The sequence below is a fragment of the Agelaius phoeniceus genome, chromosome Z (assembly GCF_051311805.1).
Source record: "Agelaius phoeniceus isolate bAgePho1 chromosome Z, bAgePho1.hap1, whole genome shotgun sequence".
Classification (NCBI taxonomy): domain Eukaryota; kingdom Metazoa; phylum Chordata; class Aves; order Passeriformes; family Icteridae; genus Agelaius; species Agelaius phoeniceus.
Window position 1 is genome coordinate 12970302 of NC_135303.1, and position 27339 is coordinate 12997640.

A 27339-nucleotide genomic window follows, 5' to 3' on the forward strand; every position below is an offset into this window, starting at 1 on the left:
GTGAATCAACTTTACATTCAGAAGATGAAAAGTCCCAATTATGGTGGTTTTGGTATGGTTAGGAATTGGGGAAGGGTCTTTTTCCTTCTCAACTCCATGCTGCAGTGCCTTCGGGATATGGCCTGCTGGCTGTTGTTTGTGCAGCCCTGGTATTTCTACATGAGGCAGAAAGTGCAATTGCATTTCCAGCCAAAAGCCCATGAGGAGTGGGGCAGCCAGAGCTGTGCCAGATACAGGCCAGCAGCTGTGCCACGAGAGGGTTTTGGTTTCTGTCCAGTGCAGCTGGTGCATCTTTTCCGTGACTGCCTCCCCTTCCCAGGTGCCCATGGATAGCAGGTGCAGGGTTCTGCAAGGGGTATGGAACAGGGTGGGGATGTCTGCTGGCAACAGAGTGCAGCGGAGAGCAAACAGTCCAGGATGTTCCTGGAGAGTGTGAGAGAGAACTTCTAACACAGCTGGTGACTGAGCCAGTGAGGGAAGGCACTGCTGGACCTGCTGTTTGTGAAGAGAGAAGGGCTGGTGGGTGACAGGAGGGTTGGAGGCGGCCTTGGGCTCAGTGATCACAAAATGCTTGTGTTTGATTCCCAGAGAAGGAATGAGAGATGTTGGGGAAGTGTTGACCTGCAACAAATTGTGAATTTGTTAAGCTTTAACAGGCAGTGCTTAGTTGTACCTTCCCTCACACCAGTGGTTAATGTGTGCAAGTGGATATCTTAGCCTTGAGAATAAAGACAGTGGGCCTACTGAGGAGGTAGCTGCAGTGCATTCAAGAAGAAGAAAGCTCTTGACCATGGAAGGAGAATTTGATGAATGGGATGTTCACCACATGACCACCAGAGACCCTCAAGAGACCCCTACTCTAAATGTCAGTAATTTTGGGGAAGTGATTTAAACATGTCAAATACTTTGTGAGAATGTTTAGCCTGTGAGTTTGAGCAAAGTAATGAATAAAAGTAATGAAAGTAATGTCTTAGTTCCATGAATACTAACACGTGGGTGTGCATGTTTCAGGGAAGCGATTCCCCACGCACCCAGCACTGAAATAAAATAACGCCTCTGTTCTCACACTGAGCTGGCAGTGTGGATCGCGCCCTGCTCGGTAACTTTAATTTTGGTCATTGCTATTGAAGCATAAAGAATGGTTGAAATGAAATATTTTCCAGCTGTTTCCATCTTGTTTACCTTTCGGGGGACCAGGTTCTGTGCTGCAGGTGTCCTGGGTGTGTGCAGAGCAGTGCAGCCCCAGAAACCCCTTGGTTTGCCCACAAGTTGTCATGCCTTGTTCCCAGGTGTGCCCAGCTGTGGCAGGAGAAGGAACCTGCAGCGCAGTGGGCACTGTGCCCTGCCCAGCCGGGGCTCTCTGGCACAGAGCAGCAGCAGCAGCGCCAGCACCGTTCAACTGCTCCTGCCTTGGCTTCCCCTGGGACACAGGAGCCTCTGGAAATCAGCACTGCCAGTCACGTTCCCAGCTTGGAGCAGCTGCTGCTGCTGGGCAGATGCTGCCAATTCGACTGCTTCCAAAGGGGAAGAAAGGCAGAGCAGAGGAAGAGATGTACATACACAGCAGCCCTGGGAACATCCAATAAACATGCAGATATATGGGGTGATTTGTTAGGAATTACTTCAGCCACTATGCCAATAGTGCTTTCTCTCCTGGTTCTGTACAATGCTTTGGGCCATTTTCTTGGTTTGATTTCCTTTGCTTGTGTCTCATCTGAGGGCTCAGTTGGGGTACAGGCTGTAGGTGCTTGGGGCACTCTTGGAGTTTCTCTTGGATCCCTTGAACAACAGGCTTTGGCCCATGGGGGGAGTTTGTGCTGCTTTGTGACAGAGGAGAACTTCCAAGGCCATTTTGTGTTTGCTGTAGGGAAGGTTGGTTATTGCTTTGCATAAATTCACAGATTAACATGCTTTGTGATGCTTTGTTTTGTCATACTTTGCTTTGTGATATCAGGGCACGGTTGCCACATCATCGTAGTGACATCAGAAGGGTGCCTTGTTGCATGGAAGGCCTCAGTGCCAGAGCAGCCCTAGCGCTTACTGAGATCAGGAGCATCCTCCTGATTGTGGCCTTTGTCAGTGGGTACCTGCACACTGACAGGAGTCTTTGCTTTTCTAGTGTTAGTGTAAACGTGAACAACAGTGCTACAATGATTGAGCAACTCGCTGCTGCAATTTGCACCATGTATAGCACTGTTTATTCCACTTACTTCATGACTAGCCCGGCAAGTAAGTAGAGGTTTCAACTCTATTTAGGTTAGGGTGTAACCTAACCTGGCTTTTGCATGTCTTCCTGCTCTTTCTTAGTGACTGAGTTTCTGATTTTGAAACAGAAAGAGCATTAGGATGCCACTGCTTTGGTCAGGCTCCTGTCAAGGTGTTCAGCTAAAAAGGGGGTGTCTGTAGCCACAGGGGCAGCATTTGCAAGGCAACCTGCAGGGCTTCTGTTCCCTCCACGGGAGAGTCTGTGGCAGCAGAGTCTGTCATTTCCTCAGTTTGCTGGATCAAGCAGGACAACTTCCAAAATGCAGACTGGGAGGCCTTCTCAGAAGGCCTTCTAAAGACTTTGTAGTTCTCCCCAGAACCGAGGGAAAGCTTCTTTATTTCTAAATTTTGTAATGAAAGGATTTGACTCTATATTGACCCTTGACTGAGTGCTAAAATAGTGATTCCCTTTGCAGTGAAGTGCAAACTCTAAAGCAGTGAATGTCTGCTCCTGAGCCCGGGAGCTGCTGCTGTGCTGTTTCACAATAAAACTGCTACAGCTCAGGGGGATGTGGGGGAAGCTTTTCTGGGTGACTGTTTTCAGCAGCTTAAGGGGAATTAGTGCATGCAACTTCTTTTTTTTTTTTTAAAGTACCTGAAAGACAAAAGAGCAAAAGCTGCTTTATCTGTTGGACAGAACGGAAGCATTGAGTGTTGAAGAACAATTTGCATTTTCTTGATCATGTTTGTATTCATTTACTGGCTAGACAGGCCGAAGTGTAGGCACAACCAAGATTATTGTCCTGATCTCTTGCTGGCTGTGTGAAAGAACTATGTCACGTGGAGGGATGTGGATAAGGAAAAATACTCTCTGTTTGGGTTGACTTCTTCTCTTCTGTGGGATTCAGCAGCCCAGGCAGTTTTCTCACAGCACTTGTTCATTTTCCCTTGCCCACTCCAGATCACATGATCCATGTATTCAGAGGTGCTGATCCTGAGGTGTGTGAGAAAGGAACATTTCATGTTCCTGGTGCTTAAGAATTGTAGAGCAAGCTGTGAGCTTGGCCTGTGTTAGTAGAATGTAGAGGGCCAGCTGGGTAGGCTGAAAGAAAATCCGTTTCCGTGTCTGCAGCAGCAATAACAAAGGCATCGCTGGCTATTTCCTAATTTTCCATTTCAGAACTTTCAAGGAATGAAAAGCTCATTTTGCAGAGAGAATGTTGCTTCTTGCTAGTAGCCAGGGTGTAATGTCTAATTCAGAACTATTAGCAATTCTGTTGAATTAGCCGATTTAAATTTAGTCGCACTGACTTAGAATCCCATTGTTATCAAAGTTTCTGATTTGTCCTTAGTACAGCTGGTTGTAGAAATAGAGCTGAATAGAATAAAATTCTGAATAGAAATGAGGTTATAAATTATAGGTAACCAATGTCCCTCACACTGATGTCTGTCCACAGATCACAGAATCAACAGCAGTCTCTCCTCTGGCTCCCTCTGCTCACGGAGAGGAGGCCGAAGAGGAGGCAAATGAGGTGGATGAGCACCAGCCTCCAGGTGTGGTCACACCACAGCCTGAACATTCTGAGCCAGTAAGTGCCAGTTGTATGTGGTGCTGTCTTTAGTGCAAGGCAGAGCTGCAAGTTTCTGACCAGCCAGCACTTTGCTGTTGCTGGCTGAGGATGCTGAGTGCTGGAGTCCTGCCAGAACCTAGTGATTGCCCCCAGCCTGTGACAGCTGGACAATGGGCTTTGGTCTGTCATGTTTAGGCACCAGCTTCCCGGCATTTTGATAGGGGCCAGCCTGAAGCATGAACGCTCCCTGTTCCCAGAGCAGGGAGCATGTCAAAGACACTGTGTTCAGCCTTGTCGGATACACAGGGGACACTGTGGCGTGGAGAGACCTGTCCCCCTGACCAGCCTGGCCAAGTAGCTGCAGGCACAAAAAAACATTGATCTGACCACACAAGCTCTTTGTGGTGCTTTGTCCCCACAAACTTCTTGGGTGTGCTTACCTGGGACTATTTCAGAGACACACTGGGGATGTAGAGTTGCTGCTTGAAGTCAGGGATTTTGGTGCCTTTGTTGCCAGGTTGCTCTTTTGCTTCTTCAGGCAGAGCAGCCAGTAGCAGAGCAGATAGGTGCTCTGAGTCTGCCTGTTTCTTGGTCTTTGATAAGCTGCAAGGAGATGACTGTGTTGTCCATGAAGCTATGGCGGGCCATTCTTGTCTAGTGTGGCAAAAGAAACAAAGTGAGTAATTCTGAACCCTTCTTCTGAGGAAAAAACCATGCGCTGAATGTGTCTGTTGATACTTTCTATTGTGTAGTTTGCTTTGAAAACTGCATTTGAAAACTGCATTGGAGCCTAGAATGGGGGCAAAGCTGCAAGTCCTTGACTACTGTCCTGTAGTGCTAAAACCAGGATGTACATCTTGCAATGGTGCCTGCTGTATCTGAAGTGAAATGGGCACCTTTGTGGCTGGGGACCTGTGTGGGCCAAAAGGAGCCAGAGGTGCTGGCGGCCTTGATCAGCTGAAGATGAGGCAGCGTGTGGCCAGGTGGCCAAGAAGGCCCAGGGCATGGTGGCCTGTGTCAGCAGCAGTGGGGCAGCAGGAGCAGGGCAGTGAGCGTGGCCCTGTGCTGGGCAGCGCTGGGGCCACAGCTGCAGTGCTGGGTGCACTTGTGGGCCCCCGGGCAGCAGAAAGTCCTTGAGGGGCTGCAGCGTGTGCACAGAAGGACAGGGGAGCTGGGCAAGGGCGTGCAGCACAAGGCCAGTGAGGAGGTGTTGAGGGAGCTTTAGCCTGGACAGTGGGAGGCTCTTGAGGGACCTTCAGGCAGACTTCCATCAATCCCTGCCTTAGATCCATAGATCCAATGCTCAGCAAAAAGGCTGTTTCCCTGCCAAACATCCCTTCACTGCATCCAAGTGCTTTAGACACTGGAGTGGGTAACACTTTCATATTTTGTTTATTTGTTTGTTTGTTTGCTAGAAGGAGAAGCCTTGTGTAATTTGTCCTTCTCCAGGGAGCAAGGGAGCTTTTTCTCAATCTTTCCTGCCCTTTTCCAGCACTGGCAAAAACACATCACTTTCAGGTTAACGGCTCCCATGTCTTTTGGCAGCTAAGGGAATCAGTGTGTGTTGTGTTTGGGAATTGAACAGGAAATCAATGCCCTTGCATTCCAGCTTGTCCTCAGTAATTAGAGGAGCCGGGAGGGGCTGGGCTGCATTTCTTAGTCCAGCCACTTTAGCACCATCAACGTGGTCAAGTACAAGAGAAGAACTTGCCGGAGTGCACATGCACAAAGAGTGCAGTTCCCAGTGCAATGCTTTGGGTCTGATTGCATTCCATAAGGACCCACACGCTCCAGATTCCCCAGCAGTGTGGGTTACTGAAGCAACAGGAGATCAAGTTCAGGATGGCTGCTGATCGGGGCAGTGCTACCAAATGTTGGTGTGTGTAGCGACAGAAAGGACAGTATTGATTCAGGGTTACCCCCATGAGGCGAATAATGTGCTTTGACTCTATGATTTAGAAGCTTAAACAAATGCTTTCTTAAGCTGTGTTATATTACACTAGTACTATATTAAAACTATACTAAAGAGATACTATACTAAAAAGATACTAAAGAAAAACTTGTGACTGTCTCCAGATAGTCACGACACAGCTTTTATCTAATTAGCTAATCAATGTAAAAAACTACCACTAAAATCCAATTAACAAATCACTTTCAGTAAAAAATCACTATAACACATTCTACATGAACAGCAAGTAGAGATAATAATTGTTTTCTCTTCTTCTCTAAGTTTCTCACTACCTTCCCTTAAAAAAAACCTAGGAGAGAGAACTATATCTCTCTGTTAAAAAAATGTAAATACCACAGCACAGTAAAGAGAGATTATAAAAGTGAGATCTGTCTATCTATCTTTCTATTTGAATTTTTCTGGCTCTGCTCCAAAGCAGTGGAAGATGCAAAGCTCACCTAAAGGCATCCCTTCAGGAGAGGAGTAGAGACAAGTTCCATTGACTGATCCTGAGAAGGCAGAGATGTTTGCCCCTCCAGAGATGGTTGTTTTTTTCCTCTCATGTTTTCCTACTCCAGCCTTTTCTGACCTGAAGCCTTTTTTTTTTTGCCTTTAAATTTTTGCATGTCCTAAGGGAGTGGAACTTATCCCATGCTGTAGTTGGGGTCTGGTGACTTTGCTCATACGTGCCATACGTGACACATGGTTTCCTTCACTGGCATCCCCAGGGCTGTGTAAGTGCATTCGTTAATGGGGCTTTAGGAGAGATTCTGTTAGGTCTCAAAGATGACAAATGTTTTCCCATTCACTACTGTGCTGAGACAAAGCAGCCCTGAGCCATGGCAGAGCAGGAGGAGCTCACAGACAGCCCTGCCAGACATGCAGCTTTGTCCATCAGTGACTCTGATGTGGATATAAGAGAGATTCAATGCTGAGAAATGCAAGGTGGGTGCCAATAAAATGTACTAACTCAAAGGCTACCAGAAAGCGTGTCCATGGCTTTGAGAGCCCGTATCCCCAAGAGATTTGGTGGCCTCCAGGCCCCCTGGCCAGTGGCCAGTGCTGCTGGTGGCCAGCAGCCACGAGATGGAGCTCCGAGCCTGATGATGAGCTGGGTGAGCACAATCCCTCCTGCTCTTTGCACTCGTTTTTCCCCTTCTTCCCTCCTGCAGAAATGTGGAGCTGTGAGCATGTAATCCATTTTCTTATTGAGTGAGTGCTTATTCCAAATGTCAGTTTGAGGCTTTTCTTCCCCATCTGCATCTCTGACTTTTCTGCTTTGCTCTCTTGTCCAGCATAGGCCCTGCTGGGTGAGGACTCAAGCCAGGAGTGTGACCAGAGAGTGAGGCCCAGTTGTGAACACAGATCAGGCCAGCTTCACTCAATGTTCCTGCTGAAAGCTGCGGGATGCAGGGAATATTGGTGGACTCAGATGGTTGGTAGTGACATTGAATGGGGATTGACCCAGGCAGAGCCATGGTCAAGAATTTCTGGGAGTTTGCTGAAGATGTTGGGGTAATTCTGTAACCATTCAGCAGCTTCTGTAACTGTGGCAGGAGGTCAGTGTCCTTCCTGCAGCCCTGGCACAGACAGCTCCCAGTATATTTCACAGCCTGGAGACCAAATGAGTCATCAGAATGATCTTGCCCACTTTTACAAGGGATGGTTTGTTGAGGAAAATTTTTTAATTATTTTTCTTCTCAGGTAGAGGGCAGCAGTGCTGATGTCAGAGGGATGGCAGCTGAGGAGAGACAGAAGTTGTCCTTCTTCCTGCAGAGGAAGATTGCAGTTGCAGCGTTTCCCTGGGCTGTGCTCCAGCTGCTCTGAGTCCCTGTGTCAGCTGCAAGGCTCAGTCCTGGCAGCTCCAAGCAGATTTGCTCTGAGGGATTCTCCAGATTCTGCATTGAAACAACTGCCTGATCTCTTGATTGCCCAACTTTACCCATGTCAGGTCTTATATCTATCTGGACTTAAAAACACGAAACCCCGACGTAAGAGCCCGAGTCGTGCCTGACTCCCCTCTGTCAGGAAAAACAGCTGCCTGATTTCTAGTTTGCCTAATCTTCCAAATGTTTGGCCTCACCATATCAGGACTTAAAAACAAACCCCAGCTTCCTTCGCTGGGATTTGTGCCTGACCCCTTTGTCAGGACTTAATTTGCCTGCAGGGCTTGTGAGCTTGCCCGAATCCTTCTCGGGACTTGCAATCTGCCTGACTTCCCTCTGCCAGGACTTTTGGGGTGCGTGCCACTCATACACTATTTCCTCCTCACGCCCGGAGGGGGGGCCCTCTCTGCCCCTTAGGAGACGACTCACTCACGCTTATTCCACTCGCTTCCCTCTGTTCCCGGCCAGCCCCCTCGCGGGGGTTTGGAACCGCGGTACTGAGGGCTCCACACTGAGGGCGAGGGTCCGAGCTGCCCGCTCTCGTCTCACTCACGCTCCACTCACTCGCCTCCTACTCCCGCCGCCGGATTTCTCACCAGTCCGGTGCTCCTCTGCGTCACTGGTCCTGAGCCGGTCTCTCTGCTCCTGATAGCCAGCTGTCCTGGAGGTCCAAGATGGCCAGTTCTGGTGTCCTCTTTGGGCATGGCTATCCCGGACGGGTCCCCAGCTGAAATAAACAGGGCAGGAGACTTTTTCTCCTTTTAATGCCTTTATTAAAAGTGATCAGCTCAAGGTTGGGAAGGCCGCCGGGTCTGCAGTCTCTGTCCTCTCTCCTTGGGTAGAGGAGAGAGGACTCCTCAGGGCAGAGCTGGGGGTCCAGTCCTTGTGGAAGCAGTAGGGTGTGATCCTGATCTCGACTTTCCACTGCCTTCCAGCTCCGGCTCTTGGTTTAAGATGATTTCTTTGCTCAGAGCGAGGGCAACAAAGGTTTTCAGCATCTCTGCAGGCTCAGCACTCTGTTCTTCACATCCAGACATCACTCTAATTTCTTAATTCTGTATTGGCTCGTTGGTTTTGGGGTCTTTTTCAGTAAGTTTGACACTTTCCACGGCATGCTGGTCCTGAAGTTATTTTGCATCTTCTGATGTCCCCCCCCTCCCAGGTCTTCTCCCCTCCCCTGTCACTGTCAGGGGCAAAAAGCCATTAACTTAGCCCTAGCCAGGGCCTTTACTGATACAAAAAGAACCATTAACTTCAACAACTTGTGATTATCATAACAATCAGGTAGCACTGTAGCAGCAACACTGCTCTGACTGGATTTGTAACCTTTTTCCCACAAAAAAATTGGCAGAATTTTTGTTTATAACACTTCTGCAGGAGCCAGCGCCTCACACAGCTCTGGCAGGAAGCGCCTGCAATCCTGCAGTTCTGCACTCAGCCAGAGCAAAGGTGTGAGGTGCAGAGTGTTTGGCAGAAATATTCAGGCCCAGCAGGCCAGCCTACTTTGTGCTGTCTGGCACACAGCAAGCGCTGTGCAATGCAGCTCTGAGCTGCTGGGAGAGAGGGAATCAGGGATGTGCCTGAGAGTTTTGCTTGAGTAGTGAACTGATTAGGAAGGGAGCAGAAGGGTTGCAGTAGGCAATTTGTGTTTTCTTCATTAATTTCTGAAAGAAAGTCATCATGTGTTGCACACAGGTAGGGGTATTAGAAAAGAAAGTCCTTATAAAATCAGGCCTTGCTATGGTAAATTCCCAGCTGGCCTGTTAGGTCTTCTACGTGCAGCCAGATAACTTCCCATGGGAATAGTCATGAGTGCAGTTAGCACAACAAGCTATTGTGCTAAGAAAACTATTTGCATCTGGAATGAACAAGAAATCTGTCCCAGGAGCGTCCACAAAAGAAAAATGTAATCACCTAAGTAAGAGTGAGTCTTAAAAAGAGAGAGTCTTAGCATGTACACACCAAAACACCTTCTAAGCAATCAATTGTGTGGCAAGGAAACTACCAGCCAGTTGGAGTTGAACACGAGGTCTGTGAAAACAATATAAAAATGAGTTATGTGAATAAAGAATTGGCTTTCCCTGCATGAAGAAACTGAGTCCCGGCTGCTTTATTGACACAGCAATGTGGCTTCACTCAGCAGGAGCACTTGCAGGGTGTATTGATGAAACGCTTGTGTTTGATTCCCAGAATAGGAAGGAGAGGCGTTAAGTGTAACAAACAGGGCTTAGTCTTGTGAATTCCTTTAGCTTTAACAGGAGTGCTGAACCCTGTATTCCCCCACTGCAGTGCTTACTGTGTGCAAGTGGCTATCTTGGCCTTGAGAATAAGGAGAGTGGTCCTGCTAAGAAGGTAGCTGGAATGCATTCAAAGGGAAGAAAGTGTTTTTAGGAGGCTCTTGGCCACCAAACGAGAGTTTGAGCACTGGGATTATTTCCCAAATGACTGTCAGGAACTGGAGTGGTATCCCAGGCCCTGCCATGTTTGATCCATATTTGAGCAGGTTGACAAGACAATGAAGAAAAGTGTCTTGTTTAACAGGTGGGACCTTGATCCTTGAAAGAGAAACAATCTATTGGTCAATCAGTGAGCAGTCAAGCTTTGAAAGGGGAACAGTGCATAATGGAGCCCTTGGTGGCAGGGAGTCATGGAGTCATCCTGAGCCATCATCTCACAGTCAGCCATGTGTGAGCTGATGCCATAACTGGGAAAATGGCACTCCTGAGCAGGAGATACAAGGCCTGGTTCTGAGCTGGAAGGGTGAGAAGGATGAGATGCACAGCATGTTGATCCAGAGGATGTCCTGGAAGTGCACTGCCTACCTGCCCCTGCTGCCAAGCACCATGCTTCATCTCCTTCTTCTGCTCAGCGGATTTCTGGAATCCAGGGGTTTGTATGTATTATTTGCTACTGCAATTAATGGAATAAATTTGCTTTGCAAGCTCAGTTGTGTCCTAGGTTCTTTTGTGCATGGGTCTCCTCCTGAACCTTTGGCAACGAAAACCAGGGACCTACAGGACACTCCTACCCTGATGCCAATAAATTCTGAGAAGTGATTGAAATATGTCAATAAATCTGGGGTAATGTTTAGCTTGGGAGTTTCAGCAAAGTATTGAACATGTCTTAGTTCCATGCATACAAACTGGTAGGTGAGATTGCTGGCTGTGCAGGCCTTAGGGAAGTGATTCCCTATGCACCCAGCACTGAAATAAAGTGATGCCTCCTTTCTAACGCTCAGCTGGCAGCAGGGATCAGACCCCGCTTGGTAACTTTCATTTTGGCAACTTCTGTTAGCAGGTAAGAAAGGTCAAAATGAAAGCTTTTCCAGCTGTTTTCCTCTGGTTGATCTTTTCAGGCACCAAAGCTCTGTGCCACGCGTGGCCTGGGTGTGTGCAGAGAAATGCAGCCCCCACAAAGCCCTTGGTTTCCCCACAAGTTCCCAGTTTGACTGCTTCCAAAGGGGAAGAAAGGCAGAGATGTACATCCACAGGAGTCCTGGCCATGTCCAATAAATGTGCAAATATATGGGGAGATTTGTAAGGAATGATTTCAGCTGTCATGCCAACAGTGCCTTCTCTCCTGGTTCTGTGCATTATAGGTGAGTAATGTAGTAGTTGGCTCTCACAATTAAGAGATAGCTATTATGTGGATAGATATTATGTTTAAATGGAAAGTGCTGTTATTGTAATATGTCCTCCCATAGTCCTCTTTCTCATCCCCCTTGTAATAGCCTTGGTAGTCAGGGCATTTGGGGAGGGCTGGCTTGTGACCAGCAGGCGGGGTGGAACAATCCCTGACCTCCAATCAAGGTGCAAGAAAGTAATCTCCACCAATGGACAGCAGAGAAAGAGTTGACTGAGAAAACATTGGGAGGGGCTAAGGGTATGAAAGGCAGAGCATCCCTTTTGTAGATGAGCATGTGGCTGCTAGTCATGGAGACTCCCAGTGCTGCAATCTTTCCTTATTCAGTCCTTTCTAAAGGTTTAATAAACCTTTAAAAAGTTAAAAGAAGGGTTGTTTCTCAGAAGGGCAATGCTTTGGCCCATTTTCTTGCTCTGGTTTCCTTTGCTTGTGTCCCATTTGAGTGCTCACTTGCGGTACAGGCTGTAGGTGCTTTGTGCACTCTTGGAGTTCCTCTTGGATCCCTTGAATGACAGGCTTTGGCCCACAAGGGGAATTTGTGCTGCTTTGTGACAGAGGAGAACTTCCCAGGCTCTTTTGTGTTTGCTGTAGGGAAGGTTGGTTAGTGCTTTGCAAAATCTCACAGAGCAACATGGAGCGTTTGCTTTGTGATGTCAGGGCATGGTTGCCACATTGTCGTGGTGACATCAGAAGGGTGCCTTGGTGCACGGAAGGCCTGAGTGTCAGAGCAGCCCTAGCGCTTGCTCAGTTCAGGAGAATCCTCCTGGGCAAGGCTTTTGTTAGTGGCCTATTGCACACTGACAGGAGCCTCGTTTTTTCTACCGGGTGCGCGCAGCCTGCAGACTTGCAGGCCATGATTACAATGATTGAGCGACTGGCACCTGTCCTTTTCGCCGCATATGGCGTTACATATGGTGCCTATTTCATTACACACTTCGCACGTAAGTAGATGTTTCCTCTTCTGCTTAGGTTGGGGTGTGACCTAACCTGGCTTTTGTATGTCTTCCTGCTCTTTCTTAGTGACTGAGCTTCTGCTTTTGAAACAGAAAGAGCATTAGGATGCCACTGCTTTGGTCAAGCTCCTGTCAAGGTGTTCAGCTAAAAAGGGGGTGTCTGTAGCCACAGGGGCAGCATTTGCAAGGCAACCTGCAGGGCTTCTGTTCCCTCCACGGGAGAGTCTGTGGCAGCAGAGTCTGTCATTTCCTCAGTTTGCTGGGACAAGCAAGACACCTTGGAAAATGTAGACTGGCAGACCTTCAGGGAATGCCTTCTAAAAACTCTGCATTTGTTCCCAGAATTCAGGGAAAGCTTCTTTCTTTCTAAATTTTGTCATGAAGGGATTTGACTGTCTAACTTGACCTTTTACCAAGTGCTTGAATAGTGATTCCCTTTGCAAGGAAGTACAACCGCCAAAGCAGTGAGCATCTACCACAGCTCAGGGGAATTTTGGGGAAGCTTTTCTGGGCAACTGTTTCCAGCAAGTAAATGAGAATTAGTGCATGCAACTGATTAAAAAAAAAAAGACCCGAAGAAGAGGATTTAAAAAGCAGTTTTATGTGTTTTCTAGAAGAGGAGCATTGAGTGTTAAAGAACAATTTGCATTCTCTTGGTCATGTTTGTAGCCATTTACTGGCTCAACAGGCCAAAGTGTAGGCACAACCAAGAATATTGACGTGGTCTCTTGCTGGCTGTGTGAATGAAATGTGTCTCGGGGAGGGATGTTATGAAACGGGAAATCCCCTCTGTTTGGGTTGACTTGTTCTGTGGGATTCAGCAGCCCAGGCAGTTTTCTCACAGCATCTGGTTCATTTCCCCTGCCCACTACAGGTCACCTGAGGCGTGTATTCAGAGGTGCTGATCCTGAGGTGAGTGAGAAAGGAACATTTCATGTTCCCGGTGATTAAGAATTGTAGAGCAAGCTGAGAGCTTGGCCAGTAGCAATAGAATGTAGAGCTAGGAAGGCTGAATGAAAATCCATTTTCATGTCTGCAACAAAAATAACAAAGCCAGAGATGGATATTTTTAAATTTCCATCTCAGAGCTTTGAAGAACTAGAAACCTACTTTTGCAGAGAGAACCTTGCTTACTGATAACAGATAGGGTGGAATATTTACTTAGGATCAATTTCCTTTACAGTTGAATTAGACCATTTTAATTTAGTCAGAGTGCCTTAGAATACTGTTCCTATCAAAATTTATGATATCTATTTAGAAGATGTCATTATAGAACAGGAAGGCCATCTTGCAATGGTGCCTGCTGTATCTGAAGTGAAATGGGCACCTTTGTGGCTGGGGAGCTGCATGGGCCAAAAGGAGCCAGGGTTGCTGGCGGCCTTGATCAGCTGAAGATGAGGCAGCGTGTGGCCAGGTGGCCAAGAAGGCCCAGGGCATGGTGGCCTGTGTCAGCAGCAGTGGGGCAGCAGGAGCAGGGCAGTGAGCGTGGCCCTGTGCTGGGCAGCGCTGGGGCCACAGCTGCAGTGCTGGGTGCACTTGTGGGCCCCTGGGCAGCAGAAAGTCCTTGAGGGGCTGCAGCGTGTGCACAGAAGGACAGGGGAGCTGGGCAAGGGCGTTGCAGCACAAGGCCAGTGAGGAGGTGCTGAGGGAGCTTTAGCCTGGACAATGGGAGGCTCTTGAGGTACCTTCAGGCAAAATTCCATCATTCCCTGCATGACAGTGCTCAGCACAAGGGCTGTTTCACCACCAAACATCCCCTCACTGCATCCAAGGGCTTGAGACACTGCAGTGGGTGACACTTCCATCTTGTGGTTTGTTGGCTCATAGTTTTGTTAGGAAGAGAAGGCCTGTTCATTTTCCTGTTTTTCCAGCAAGTAAAGATGCTTCTGTACAATGTTTCCAGCCCTTTTGCAGCCCTGGATGGCATTCTGATCCAGCCTGAGTTTTCCACGTCTGCAGCAGCAGTAGCAAAGGCGTTGCTGTTGCTTTCCTAGTTTTCCATTTCAGTGCTTTCAAGAACTAAAAGCTCCCTTTTTCCAAGACAACCTTGCTTGCTGATAGCAGCCAGGGAGGAATATTGAATTCATAGCTATATAGAATTCCATTGAATTAGCCCATTTGAATTTGGTTGGTGAGGTTGGTGTGACTTAGAATCCCATTACCAAAAAAATGTATGATTTCTCCTTAGAAGATGTGGTGGTAGATCTGAAAAGACATGAGGTTCTAAATGATAGGTAACAGCCTGTCCCTCATGCTTCTCCCTTGCCACAGATGACAGAAGCAAGAGCCGTCTCTCCCCTGGCTCCCGCTGCTCCTGGAGAAGAAGCCAAAGAGGAGCAAACTGAGGTGGATGAGCGCCAGCCTCCATCAGTGGTGACACCGGAGCCTGGATATTCTGGAGCTGTAAGTGCCAGTTGTGTGTGGTGCTGTCTTTAGTGCAAGGCAGGGCTGCAAGGTTTGGAGCAGCCAGCACTTTGCTGTTGCTGGCTGAGGATGCTGGGTGCTGGAGTCCTGCCAGGAGCTGGGGATTTCCTCCCGCCAGCGACCGCAGAACGTGGCCTTTGAGCTGTCACGTTGAGGCAGCAAAGGGCTGGTGCCTGTGGGAGAGCATCTGGCTGCTTGGCTCAGGGAAGCTCTATCGCTTGGCTTCTGCCGTGCTATGGCCAAGGGCAAAGGAGGGAGTGCTGGAGGTGCCAGGCCATGGTTTGTTTGTTTTCCCTTTCTGGAAAGGTGTGCTTGGATTGTGAAAGCAGTCTGCGCTTTCCTTGAGTAGTTCTTCACTTGTACAGTCTCTTTTGGGCCAGCTGTCTTTTGGCTTTTGATAAGCTGCAAGGGGAGGATTGTGTGGTCCATGCAGCTCTGGGGGGCCATTCTTGTCCCGCCTGGCCAAAGAAACAAAGTGCAGAGTTGCGAAGCTTTCTTGTGAGGCCAAAAGCAGAAGCGGCCAGTTTCTGTTGATGCATAGTTTGGTGCAGTCTGCAGCTTTGGCCAGTGCCTCTGAGCCTGCAGTGGGGGTGAAGCTGCAAGTCCTTGACTGCTGTCTTGTGTTGCTCAGAACAGGAAGGCCATCGTACAATGGTGCCTGCTGTATCTGAAGTGAAATGGGCACCTTTGTGGCTGGGGATCTCTGTGGGTCAAAATGCTTGTCAGAATTCTCAGTTGACAAAAGAGGGAGAAGAAACACCTTGGTTCTCGTCCATATACTGAGGTGGCCATAGAGGCTCTGTGACCTCCATCAAAGATCTTTGCACACATTCTTATCTCCTGAATGACCAGGATTTCTTACAAGAGTATAGATGTCAGGTATGCAGGAATGCTGGTGCAGGCCTGAAATGAACTTGAACTGCAGAAGTGTCTCTCACAAGGGCTGAGCTCACCCAGGAAGCCACCTGCAGAGCCAGGATGGAGCTGTGGGACAGGGTGGGGTGTCAGTCACTACTGAAAGACAAACAGGACATGGCAGAAGCAGAGGGAGGCCCTCAGCAGACCCTTGAGAAATGCCACACCTTCCCTGTCAGCTGCCTGAGAGGCTGTTGGAGCTTCAGTCCCAGATGGCCCCTGATTGTAGGGCCAGGGTCACTTTGGAATCTGTGCCTCTCCTCAAACAGAGAATGACCCAGCAGAGCAGCAGCACAGTGCTTTGGGAACGTGTGAGCCCAGCAGTCTTTGAGTCTTGGCCCACAAAGGTCGTGTGGGAAGTTGGAACCCATCTTCTCTTGCTTTCTGTGCAGGTGCTTCTAGAGAGAGAGCAGGAGCAGATTGCTTCATCAGAGATGCCATGGCAGACTCAGGGAGAGCTGTTCCCAGCGCGAGAGCAGGAAGAGCAGCTCAGGCAGCAGGTGGAAGAGCCACAGGAGAATGGCCAGGTAAGCCTGACTGGCCAGGGGACAGAGGGAAGGGCAGGAAGAGGGGCATAAAGCAGAGCTCTTGGGACTGAGGAGGCCAGGAGTCCCACAGGCACTGGAAGCACAGAGCCTTGGAATCTGCAGAGATCAGCCCTGGGACAGGAGGCTTACACTGGAAGCAGATGTGGGGAGGAAAGCAGAAAGAAGTGGCTGAATAAATGTGATTTTAAGGCTGCAAGAGGAAAAAGCTGAGCCTGATGGCAGCTCCCAGTCACTTGCTCTGCATTTGTGTGTACAGAAGATGAAGGCAGAGCCACAAGCAGAGCTGCCCAAAGCTCAGAGTGCCATCATGGACGTGAAGAGGAGGAAAAAGGAAGACATGGGAAGAATTCAAGAGGAGAATCTCCATCAACAGAGGGGCGATCAACAAAACCAGGTGAGTGAAAGAGTGGCAGCCACTCCAGTCATAAGGCGTCCTCTCCCTCCTTGTTTACAGAACATCAAGGAATACCTGCAGGCCGAGCTGCAGAAAACTGACGCTAGGATCAGGGCATTGGAGAAGAGGCTTGAGGAAGACATGAAGATCATCAGAGAGAAAGATAATCCCCTCCCTCAGGCTCTGCAAAAGCAAGTGAGTGAAAGAGGGATGCAGTCACTGCAGTCACCAAGCTGGTGGTTTCTGCCCTTCTTGCCTTTCCACTCAGAGCAGCAGGGAGTGGGGCCATGCCTCTGAGTGCTGTCCTGCTGTAGTGTGTATCACAGTCACTCTGAAGGACATTTCCTGGTGTGCTGAATCTCAACTGCTGCCCTGGACAGTGAAACTCGTCCCTTGGCCTTTTGGCCAGCAGTCATCCAAATTGATTCCTGCTGGCCTGTTCCTGCTCTCCTTGTTTCTTGAGGTGTTTTTGCAGTGGAATGTGGTGACCCAGATGGAGGATTGGAACAAGCTGTCTGTATCCTCTGTCAATCTGTTCTTTCCCTTTTCTCACAGTCAATGACTCCTGGCTGACAGGGACAAGCTGTAGTGTCTGACTGCTTTGTTCTGTTTGACTTGAGGTGCAAGTGTTGACATCTCACCGGGCAGCCTGCGAAGACTTCCAGCGAATTTCTGGCAATGAAGAGCCCCAAGGTCGGCATGAGGCACAGGAACAGTGCCCACCAGAAGTGCTCCAGGTTGAGCACATCTACACGGGCTCTGGCACTAAAGCTGCTGCCGCAGCAGCATCACCTCGAGGAACCTCTATTGTCAAACCTGGGATCTCGAGCTCGGGCAGTTTGTTCATCTCCAGTGCTGAGAGCAGCATGGCTGCTGCAAACCAGGAGACTGAGGAGAAGTACCTGGAGATGCTGGGTATGTCTGGGGGGCTTCTTGTCTGAGGGACAGTGTGTTGTGTGCAGGTGTCAGCAGAGCTGTACCAAATGCTCCTCCTGAGTTTGGTGTCACAGGGCCATTTAGGACTCCCCAGAGGAAGTGCTGTGCTCCGAGGCAGCGAGAGAGCGCTCTGGGTGAAATGGACTGGCTTTGGAGTATTGTCTTTTTGGTTGGGGATTTTTTATTGGGCTTTTTTGTTTTGGTTTGGTTTTGTTTTTGTGGGTGTTTGTTTTCAGTTTTCTTGTTGCTTTTTTTTTTTTGTTTGTGGTTTTTTTTTATTTTTGTGGGGTTTTATTTGTTTATTTTGTTTGTGGGGTTTTTTTGGTGGAGTTTGTTTTTCTCTATCCTGAAGGAGCCCATCTGCCTCACATGTCCTGCTGATGTCATTTTTTGTCATTTTTATGACTGTTACTGTTACTATTACTACATCTGCATTATATTTTCATGAGAATGCTATCTTTTTGTCAAAGAGAACTACTTTGAAAGAACATCAGGTTACAGGACAAATAGAGAGCACGAGGTGTTTTCCATGTGCCCCCAAAGAAAAAAGCAATACTTTGAGAACAACTTTTATTTAATCTTCTAGTTTTGTGCTTGTCAAGATGTGTCCAAGAGACACATCCAAGTGGTGTGATCAGATAAAAGTGTAATGCAGGCATTTCTCAGGAGAGAGCCTCCAGCCCAGCCATGGTCTATTCCTCAGATCAATGGCACTTTTCCATACCCAATTCCCACTCTTTTCCATGACTGTTAGAATCCTAGCCATTGGCCCAAGCCCTGCTCAGATCAGTCCCTAGGAAAACACATCAAGTCCTTTGTGATTCTGCAGCACAACCCAATCAATCTGCTTCTTGCCCGGAACAGCTGCCAGTGCTGTGCTCTCAGATAAGACCTGGTGGGGCTGAAACCAGAGCCCGGTGGATTCTGTGTCTACCATCACCTGTTGGGACCAAAAGGGCATTGATCTGTGCCTCGGTGGGGCTGATCTCAAAGCCCATCCTGTTGTGTCCTGAATGGGGGCAACAGCTTGTAAGGGGCTCAGGTGCACTCTGGCTTCTTCCCATCAGTGCCTGTCAGTGCTCATGCTTGGGCTTTGCCAGCCTTGTTGTGCTGGCTGCCCTGTCCCTGAGGGTTGCTGGGACTGCAGAGGCTGGAGCCTTCCTTAGCTGGGAGAAGGGCATCTTTGAGCTCAGCCTGCTCATAAACAGGTGAGGGTCCTGATGCTGAAAGGCCCGTTGGGATTAGCTCTAGCATGAGCTGCTCTGGTTTACAAATGGGAAGGCATTCTTTTGGCAAATTGCTGAAAGGTGGAGAAGATGTCCTCCTCTCCTGGAAATGCATCTCCCTGTGCTTTCTTTCCTGTCAAGAGAACTCTTCAAAGGACTGTACAAAATCAGTCTCTGTGCCAGCCATCTGTACTGCAGGGCTGCCTGTCCTGTTGCTGTTGTGATTGTTGTTGTTACCCAGCAAACTCCAAAGGGCTCAGAGCTCCAGAGGGTGGGGCTGCCTTTTGTACCTCCTGGAATCTGGGATCTGTGCTTTCAAGTCAGCATCCTGCATTTTGTTTCCCTCAGGGAGAATGGTGAATCCCATTGAAAATCCTGTGAAGAAATACACTGAGCTGGAACATATTGGCAGCGGGTGAGTCCAACCGCAGTTACTCCTGCACAACCATGGGCCAGGTGTTTTTCTGGTGGAATGTCTATCCAGCGTGAAGTCAGGCAAGCTGCAAAGATGTTCACACACTGGGGATAGATTGTCCCATCTCTCAGTGCTGCTCAGAATTTGTGAGTGGGCTCAGAAGGCATTGTCAGCGACATCTCCATGCTGCCAAGGTCTTGCCTGCATCAAGGAACAGGACCTTGAAGGTCTCCTTGTCACACAAGTATGGAACAGTTCTGTGTCAATTTATCATTTTTGCATGTCTCTAAATCATACTGGCCCACTAACGAAAAAGTAATCTTGCTTGCCTGAAAGAGCAACCTACCCCCTATCAAAGCTGTGAGCTAACAGTTCTCAGGAACATTTCTTTCCAAGAGTTTGCTGAAGGAAATACTCTGTGGTCAGGATAGAAACTGCACAGTTTAGAAACTGAAACCCAAGACAAAAGAAGAAGCTGTCTTTAGGAACTGAGACAGTAAACCCCAACACTTCAGGGACAGGCCCAGTGCCCATGCACTTGGGAGGAAAATGCATCATCTGCCTTCTGGCAGAGCCCTCCTGCATCCTGCAGGTTTTAGACATTTACAGCACAGATCTCCTGTGTGGGCTGGCTTCACTGCAAGATCTAAATGGCTTCTCCTTTTCTGCTTGTGTTTTGTTTCTAGGAGTTTTGGAGATGTTTGCCAAGCACTCAACAATGCCACAGGGAGAGAGGTAAATGTCAACAGGCCCTGCAAACTCTGCTGCTCTTGAGGGGCTTTCCCCTCTGGTGTTAGCTGTGGCTGGAGCTTTGGGCAGAGCTGTGCTGAGAAGGCACAAGAAGCACAGACTGGTGCCAGCCTGCAAAATACATTTGGGACTTTGTCCTCCTCAGCTGCCGGAAGGAAGGCACGGAGGGCAGCGGTTCCTTTCAGAGAAGGACGCGCTCGCTCGCTCTCCATTGCTAAAACAAAGGTGGTGCCTTTGAGCACCTCACTGCTCTTTGGGGCTACAGCTTCAGAGTCCTGAATTCTCATTTCTGGCTGCCAACAAATACATCTGAAAGTTCCTGGTAGTTCCTTAGCCACCTGCAGTGCTGCCCTTGGGAACTGCACGTGGGGAGAGATCTGCAAGGTGTCCCTCGAAGCCCTGCCCATAGGCCAAGATGTATCCACAGAGTATTAAGGCATGGATTACTTCTTCTGAATCCCATCCAAAGCAGCAGAGAGTGTGGTCAGAGGTTTGCCGGTGATAGCTGAGACACCACTGTTACCAAGTGGTCAAGGCAAAATGTCAGTGGCCCCACGTGTGCTGTAACTGGCCCCCAAGGGAGCAGAGAAATGGGCTGTTGGAATGTCAGTTCCTCATGACTGCAGTGCCTCATCACAAGGCAGTTTGGCACAGCTCAGCTGTGTCATTGCAAAATCACTCGCTCCATGTGCGTTGTGGTCTCGTGCCACCAACTTCTCGAGTTACTGATTTTCAATGTCATTTTAGGTGGCCATAAAGAAAATAAATCTCCAAGGACTGAAGAGGAAGCAAGTAACTGTCAATGAAATCAAGGTCATGAAGTGCTACAGGAGTCCCAATGTTGTGAATTATTTAGACAGGTGAGTGGTCATGGTTTTATCCCATGAATGCACATTTATATACAGCAAACGTGAGAGGTTAAAAACCCGCTTGGTCACTGGCAGAAAGTAGAGCTGTAAATTATTATTTATTCATATTTCTCTACTCATCTCCAATGGATGAGAAGAGATTGCATTTTTTCTGCATGAGTCTTCTCTGGCACACCTAATTTGAAAATGATTCCAAAATTATTCACAAACTGGATCACATGTATCTTCCTAAGTCAATACCCTCTAAGTTCATTGCCTTCACCTTTTTTGGGATGGATTTTTTCAAGTTTCTTAAGTGCTGATGAACCATCCTAAAGATGATTTCCCTTGGATTGTTGCCCCTTTGCCATTGCTGTACATGCCAGGAAGACGAGGTGCTTATTTCCAGAAACACGATGCCTGACAGGTTTTTTATCTGGGCTGTTACTAAACTGCATTTTTCACTTGCTGGCCATCTAAGACATCTTCTTTTTCACAGCTGTGCCTTTCTCCTTGAGACTGCACAGATTGCAAATGCACAATGCACAGCCAAGAGGGGATCTCTATTCCTTTTATTCTGCCCTTGTCACAAAGGGACCTGAAACAAGAAACCTGGAAGCAAAAAATCAAGGTAGCCATGCATGTTTATCTCCATGCCCTTGTTTCCTTCTTTCAGCTACCTTCTGGGCGAGGAACTCTGGCTGGTTATGGAGTATATGGATGGAGGCACTCTGAGAGATGTCATCAATGAGTCTAACATCTTTGAAGGCCACATTGCAGCCATCAGTCGGGAGGTCAGAGATGTGCTTCCGAGGGCTTGGGCAGGATTGTCTGGGGAACGGGGGTTCAGATCAGGAGGGATTTCCTGTGCCAAGCTTTGTTTCTGTGTTGCTGGTATGCTATGGGCAAGTAAAAGCACCTGAAGTGAAAGGCCTGCCAGTGCCCCTGCACTCCCTGTACTCAGTGCCAGTACTCTTATCTCCTGCTGTTGTACTCTCGCTCTGTCTCTTGTATTTGCTGTTCTCCATCTTGCCTCGCTAAACTTTTGCCTGTCTTCACTGCATTCCTTGCCTGTGAAAGCAAAGGTGCTGGTGGCAGGATTTGAAACAAGCAGCAAAGGAAAAAAGAGAGACTCGTTTCTCTCAGTCCTCAGCTAAAAAGGACAGGAGTGCAGCCCAAATGCTCTTTGCTTCTGAGCACATGCACTGCAGCAGCAGTCATTCTGGCTGGTTTGCAGGGGACAGCCTACAACAGCAGGTGCTGTTGCTCTTTCAAAAGCTGACGTGCCTTTCCTCAGAAAGGACCTGCTCTGCAAGTGTTGGAGCAGCAAGCTCTTCCTCTCAGTGGCACTGTGTTCTGCCATTACTCCCCATTCCCCTGGAGAGGGAATCTTTTAGATTCTTTGTTTCCTTTCTGGTGTGATGAAATCCCATCACTCATTTTTGCCCTCCTGTTTCTGTTTTCTTTCTCAGTGCCTGCAAGGACTGGATTTTCTTCATTCAAACGATGTGATCCATCGAGACGTGAAGAGCAGAAACATCCTTCTCAGAACCGACGGTTCTGTCAAGCTGGGTCAGTATATTCTTGGTTGTGTGCAGCATTCCAGGGATGTGGCTGTGGGGCTGCTTTGAGTGACTGCCAGCTCCCCAAAAATGGTGCTGGTGGCAGTGCAGGGACACCCGCTGTGAGCTGAGGGCACAGTTGCAACGTGCACAGAGGTAGGACAAGGAACAAGCAGTCAAGGGTGGCCTTGTTCTGTGTGTGTCCCTTGCAGAGGGAGGGAGTTACAAGTCGAAAGCTTCCAAAGAACAAAAGCCACTGCTGGAGGCAGTTGTAAAAATGGGGGGTTTTTTTAAGTTGCCAATGCCAGGAGATTCAACAGCACATTTTCAAACTTCTACTGGGGAATTCTTTTGCTTGCTTTCCTAATTGCACAGAATTGAAATAAAACCAGTATTTTGCTTTCTCCTCAGCTGATTTTGGCCTCTCTGCTCAGCTCACCCCTGAACAGAGCAGACGGTGCTCGGTAGTCGGGACTACTTGGTGGATGGCGCCTGAAGTGGTGATGCATCAACCATATGGCCCCAAAGTGGATGTATGGTCTTTTGGAATTGTGGGGATTGAAATGGTAGAACAAGAACCTCCTTACTGGAGCGAAAGTTCTGGCACGGTAAGGAGCAAATACTCACTGATCCCACTGTCTTTCTCACCTGTCCCATGTCCTGCGTGCCATTGGACAAAATCCCATTGCCATCTGCTGGAACTACTTCCACCAAGGTTCCCTCCTCAAAATGTCCCTGCAACACATCAGCATCTGCTCTAGTTCTGGTTGCATCAGTGGGGGAACTCAAGCCTCACCACATGCAGACAAACTCCATTCTCAGGCAACACTTTCCTTTGGGTTATAAGTGGTTCCAGTTCTTTTCTCTGTGGAGATGGCTCCAGTAACAGGAAACAAGTATCTAAGAAGTGGTGTTACCTTTCCAAAAATGAAGGAAAGAAACCCAAATCCAACAAAGTTTCTAAAACAGTGGATTCTAGAGAGGAACTGCATCCCCCGTGCAGTTTCTTCTCATTGGGAAACATTCCTGAAACCTGGGCATGAGGGTGTAAAGGCCACAGAGTCTCTTCTGCTTCTTGTGCAGTGCTGCTGAAACATTTAGTGACCGTGTTTCTTTCATAGCCCAAGCCACATCACCAAGCCAGAGCCTGGTGATGTGGAGAGCCTGCCAAAACCTGACACTTTCTGGGATGGGCCTACCATTCATGCATTGACTTGAGTAGCCAAATGAGCAGAGGGTGACCACAGGGATGGCACCTCTCCTCCTCTGACCCTGACAGTTTTTCTTTTGCTGCAAAATGGGAGGGAAGCTGAAATTTTCAGACTGCTGAGAGACAGAGCTGCAGGTGGCTCCTGTGTGGCCAAGCAGGCATTTTCATCCCAGTACATTTGTGCAGGCATCCTAATGTGTCTGTGTTGAAGATGAGATTGTAAATGTTTGTTTCCTTCCCTGGGGATTAACTGATGCATTTCCTTTCTTTTCTTCCAATTGCCATTGTTTTCAAGAACAGCACAAAAAGCTTAATGAGTTTTGTCCTATGGCATTGTTACAGTTTTACATGAGGGACATTTAGGGAAGTGACATAAAGCTTTTAACCACTGGAAAGCTGGACACACCTCTGTGAAAAACAGATGTTAAAAGATGAAAGAAACTTTTTCTTTCCCTTCCGGTTGGGAGGGAGGTGACACGGCCAGGTGGCCCCTGCTACGGGGCCAGGCCGGCGGGTCTTGTCGCGGGGTTAGGCCCCCGCTTCTCCCAGGCTGCCTGCCGGCCCCCTAACATCGGTTTCTGGGCAGGGAGAGGGGGGTGCTGTGCAGCCAGATGGAGCCGGCCTTGGTAATATTTGGTTACTTGTTACACTGCGCCCAGCCCGGGGCCCAGCTGAGCTCACCGGCCCCGGGAGTAGCCCCGGCTCCAGGCTGGGATTTGACCTCCGCAGAAGTTACTCACAACCATCGGGCAGAAGGAAGGAGGAACTTCCTCTCTATTATCCTGGGTGTCACTGTTGAGTCCTGGGCTGGTTGATTAGATCTGAGCTGAACCCCTAGCCCCAGTTTCTCCTGTTTGCAACCCCTAGTCCGACTGGGGTTAGGCTGACCATTTATAGGCTCTAGGTAAAATACGAATCCTTTTAGTGCTTCGATCCTCCCTCGAATGAGAGAAAAGAACAAGATATAAGTATGTGAAGGAATAAATATGAAAACATTATCATCAGTGAGCGAGAAGTTAAGTCCTAGATGGGAGGGATGAGGAAATATTTTAATTTTAGAGCTAAAATTCTCTTAGAAACAATGAAGAAAAAGGTTTTTTTCTTATAACACATGAAACTATGGGGAGATGAAGAGTTCAAATTGATAGTGAACAAAGGCCTCCACGTTAAAGTAAGCAGCTATTAAAGTAACTATAATCGTATGAGAAGTTGAAACAAGAGAAAGAGAGAAGAATAGTCCTGTACTGCCAGGAGGAGATTTTCTGTTCCCAGGGATAAAGATGATTTTAAAAATAGATAATGAAAACTTTTACTTTTGAACAACTCATCTTTAAAACAATACCCCATAGATCAACATGGCCCATAAACAAGTTGGGGGAAAGCTTTTAGAAAATGGGAGAAACTTTACGATAACAGGGTTCCCCAAGCAGCTGTTATTGATGAAGAAATTAAGAACCACAAGAAAACTGTTTTTTCCTCTTGTAGAGAAGTCCCCATAAGATTAACAAGAGGTAACAAGAGGGACTTCTCTCCCTAAGTAAACTGAAGAAAGACTATTTTCAAAGTAGTCAACGGACTGGAAAGTTTAGGGTTTGTTTCTTTACATTATCAGTGAGAAAGAAAAGGTTCTGGGAAGAGGAGAAATGTTCTGAAGGCTTTATTCTGATCCTTATTACTCTTTCTTTTAGTTGCTATTCATAACATTTTCTTTATACTCTTTGAAAGTTTTAAGCCTGTTTTCCTTTCTCCTAATCCTATCTTCCTAGCTCACAACAGGAAGTAAGTATATTAATAATTGACCAACACCAAACCCACCACACTCTTGAATACATTAGCCGGCAAAAACTAAGAACTGGGGAAATCTTAAATTGGGGAACCAAAACCACTAGACAAAATTGGTGTTTCTGCCCAGTTTTGAACTGGAACTGCCACAGGCACCTATGCTCAAGGGACCAACCACCACTGCAGAGATGCCTTTCATGTACTAATCTTTGGAATTGGTTAGTATAGCAAAGACCCTCTTCCAAAAAGCCTCTCAAGCTGGTGTGAATCCTCAGAGAAGCAAACGTGCTTTTGCTGATGTAGCTCCCACTAACTAGGTCAGCCAATGAAATCAGCTGCCAAGGCAAGATCTGCGGGATGGTGGAAAAGCTGTGGCTGCATCGGGGTTTGGGTTTTTGGTTGGAAAAGGAAAATCATCTCTGGGTCTCTGCCAGGGCAGAAACTACCACTGAAGAACAGAGGTTAAACAAAGGCATGTGGGAGAGCACTTAGAGATGTGAAAGGACCTGGTGGAACCTGGTGTTTCCTTTTTCCCCAGGCTAAACTCATGATAGCCATAAAAAGGACCCCACGGCTGCGGCAGCCCAACCGATTCTCGCCTTGCCTGCGTCACTTCCTGGGCTGCTGCCTGCAGAGAGACGAGGAGCAGCGCTGGTCTGCCAAGGAGCTCCTGCAGGTAAAATGTGAAGGGGCTGCAGGTGAAACAGGCTCTGAGGGATGGGCTCCTCCTCCACTCAAGTCCAAGGCATCAGATGAGCCCCCTTCCTCCTCACCTCCACTCTTGGAGCTCTTCAAATGAAAATGTGAGGAATCCTAGACTGGGCTGGATTGGCAGGGTCCTGTAAATGTCCTGTGGTGCAAGTGTCCTGCAATGAGCAGGGACATCTTTAAAGAGATCAGGTTGCTCAGAATCTTTTCCCACTGGAGCCGGAAGGGTTACAGGGATGGGGCACCTAAAAGCTCTTGGGGCAAGCTGTGCCAGGCTTGCACCATGCTCCGAGTAAACAAGTTCTTCCTTAGACCTACTCTGATTAGATCTCCTTTGTGTTTAAAAATATTCACCCACATCCTATTGTAACTGGCCCTGTTAAAAAAGATGTCCCCCACTTTCTTCAAAACCACTCTGAAATCTTGGAAAGTGGCAACAAAGTCTCCCTGGGGCCTGTCCTTCACAAAACTGAATAACTCCACCTCCCTCTGCATTTCCTGAGAGGAGAGCTGCTCTGTCCTCTGACCGTTTCTGTCACCCCCTTTTGTAATTTGGTGGGTGTTCAGTTTTATCTAATGGCAAAAGAATGGAAGTAGAGCAATGCAGGGTACAGAGACATGAAATGGTGGTGGTGGAACCCAAGGAAGCCAGTCCCAGCTGAGCAGTCAGAGATTTGGCTGTGGGCAGGAGGGGCTGTGGGGGGCTCACTGGGAGCCTCGGAGGGGCCCTGCTTTGTGCCCCCCAGCCCACCCTTAGAGGTTTCTGGCACACAAACAGGGACAGCTGGGAGGGACTTGTCCCAGCCCCATCTGCTGCCTGGCATGCTCAAGCAGATGGGAACTGTGCCAGGGTTACTGCCAGGTTGTGTGGCAGAGAGGGAACTGCAGGGCCCAGTGCCACTGGGCTGGCCCTGCTGGGAAGGAGGGTGCCATCCAGCATACGAGGGGCAGGGCGTGGAAAGGCAGACACTGCTCTGTCTCCCTGTGGGAATCAGCACAGTGCCTGTCTTGCAAAGGCAGGGACCTATGTGAGTCATTGGAGTTTCCTGCAAGGAAGAAACACCAGGGACAGGAAGCACCATTTCTAGAGCACTGGCAGGGCAAAAATCCCAGCAAGAATGAAGACATCACAATAAACAGATGAGTGGGATTCTGGGCCACCTTTGCCTATGATGGCAAGTTCCTGCACATGACAATTGGGGAGGAGATGGTCCCATTCTTCTACTTTCTGGGTCTTTCTAGGAACTAGAGGAATCATGATTGAGGCTGTGAAGCACTGAGCTTGGAAAGTCATGGTTCACTGTTCTTTGTTGTTTTGTTGTTTTTTTTTCCTGTGGACAGCATCCATTTGTACGTTCAGCCATGCCAGTGTCCAGCCTGGCACTACTCATCAACTCAGTCAAGAAGAGGAAGTAG

At 48.3% G+C, this 27339-nt stretch overlaps 1 protein-coding gene across 1 annotated transcript; it reads left to right on the top strand.

Annotated features, from left to right (window-relative positions):
* Positions 1–2003: 2003 nt before the first annotated feature.
* Positions 2004–27339, top strand: LOC129133665 (uncharacterized). Its single transcript, XM_054653292.1, has 11 exons — positions 2004–2229; positions 3167–3204; positions 3663–3794; positions 15937–16071; positions 16349–16681; positions 20561–20673; positions 21338–21455; positions 22134–22233; positions 22635–22831; positions 25754–25891; positions 27265–27339. The coding sequence occupies exons 1-11, from the start codon at positions 2004–2006 to the stop codon at positions 27337–27339; spliced, it is 1605 nt and encodes a 534-aa protein (XP_054509267.1).

Coding starts and splice junctions, on each gene's coding strand:
- LOC129133665 (XM_054653292.1), top strand. CDS start 2,004: ATGGAAGGCCTCAGTGCCAGAGCAGCCCTAGCGCTTACTGAGATCAGG. Junction 3,795..15,936: donor AGCCTGAACATTCTGAGCCA/GTAAGTGCCAGT, acceptor CTTTCTGTGCAG/GTGCTTCTAGAGAGAGAGCA. Junction 16,682..20,560: donor CTCAGGCTCTGCAAAAGCAA/GTGAGTGAAAGA, acceptor ATGTCATTTTAG/GTGGCCATAAAGAAAATAAA.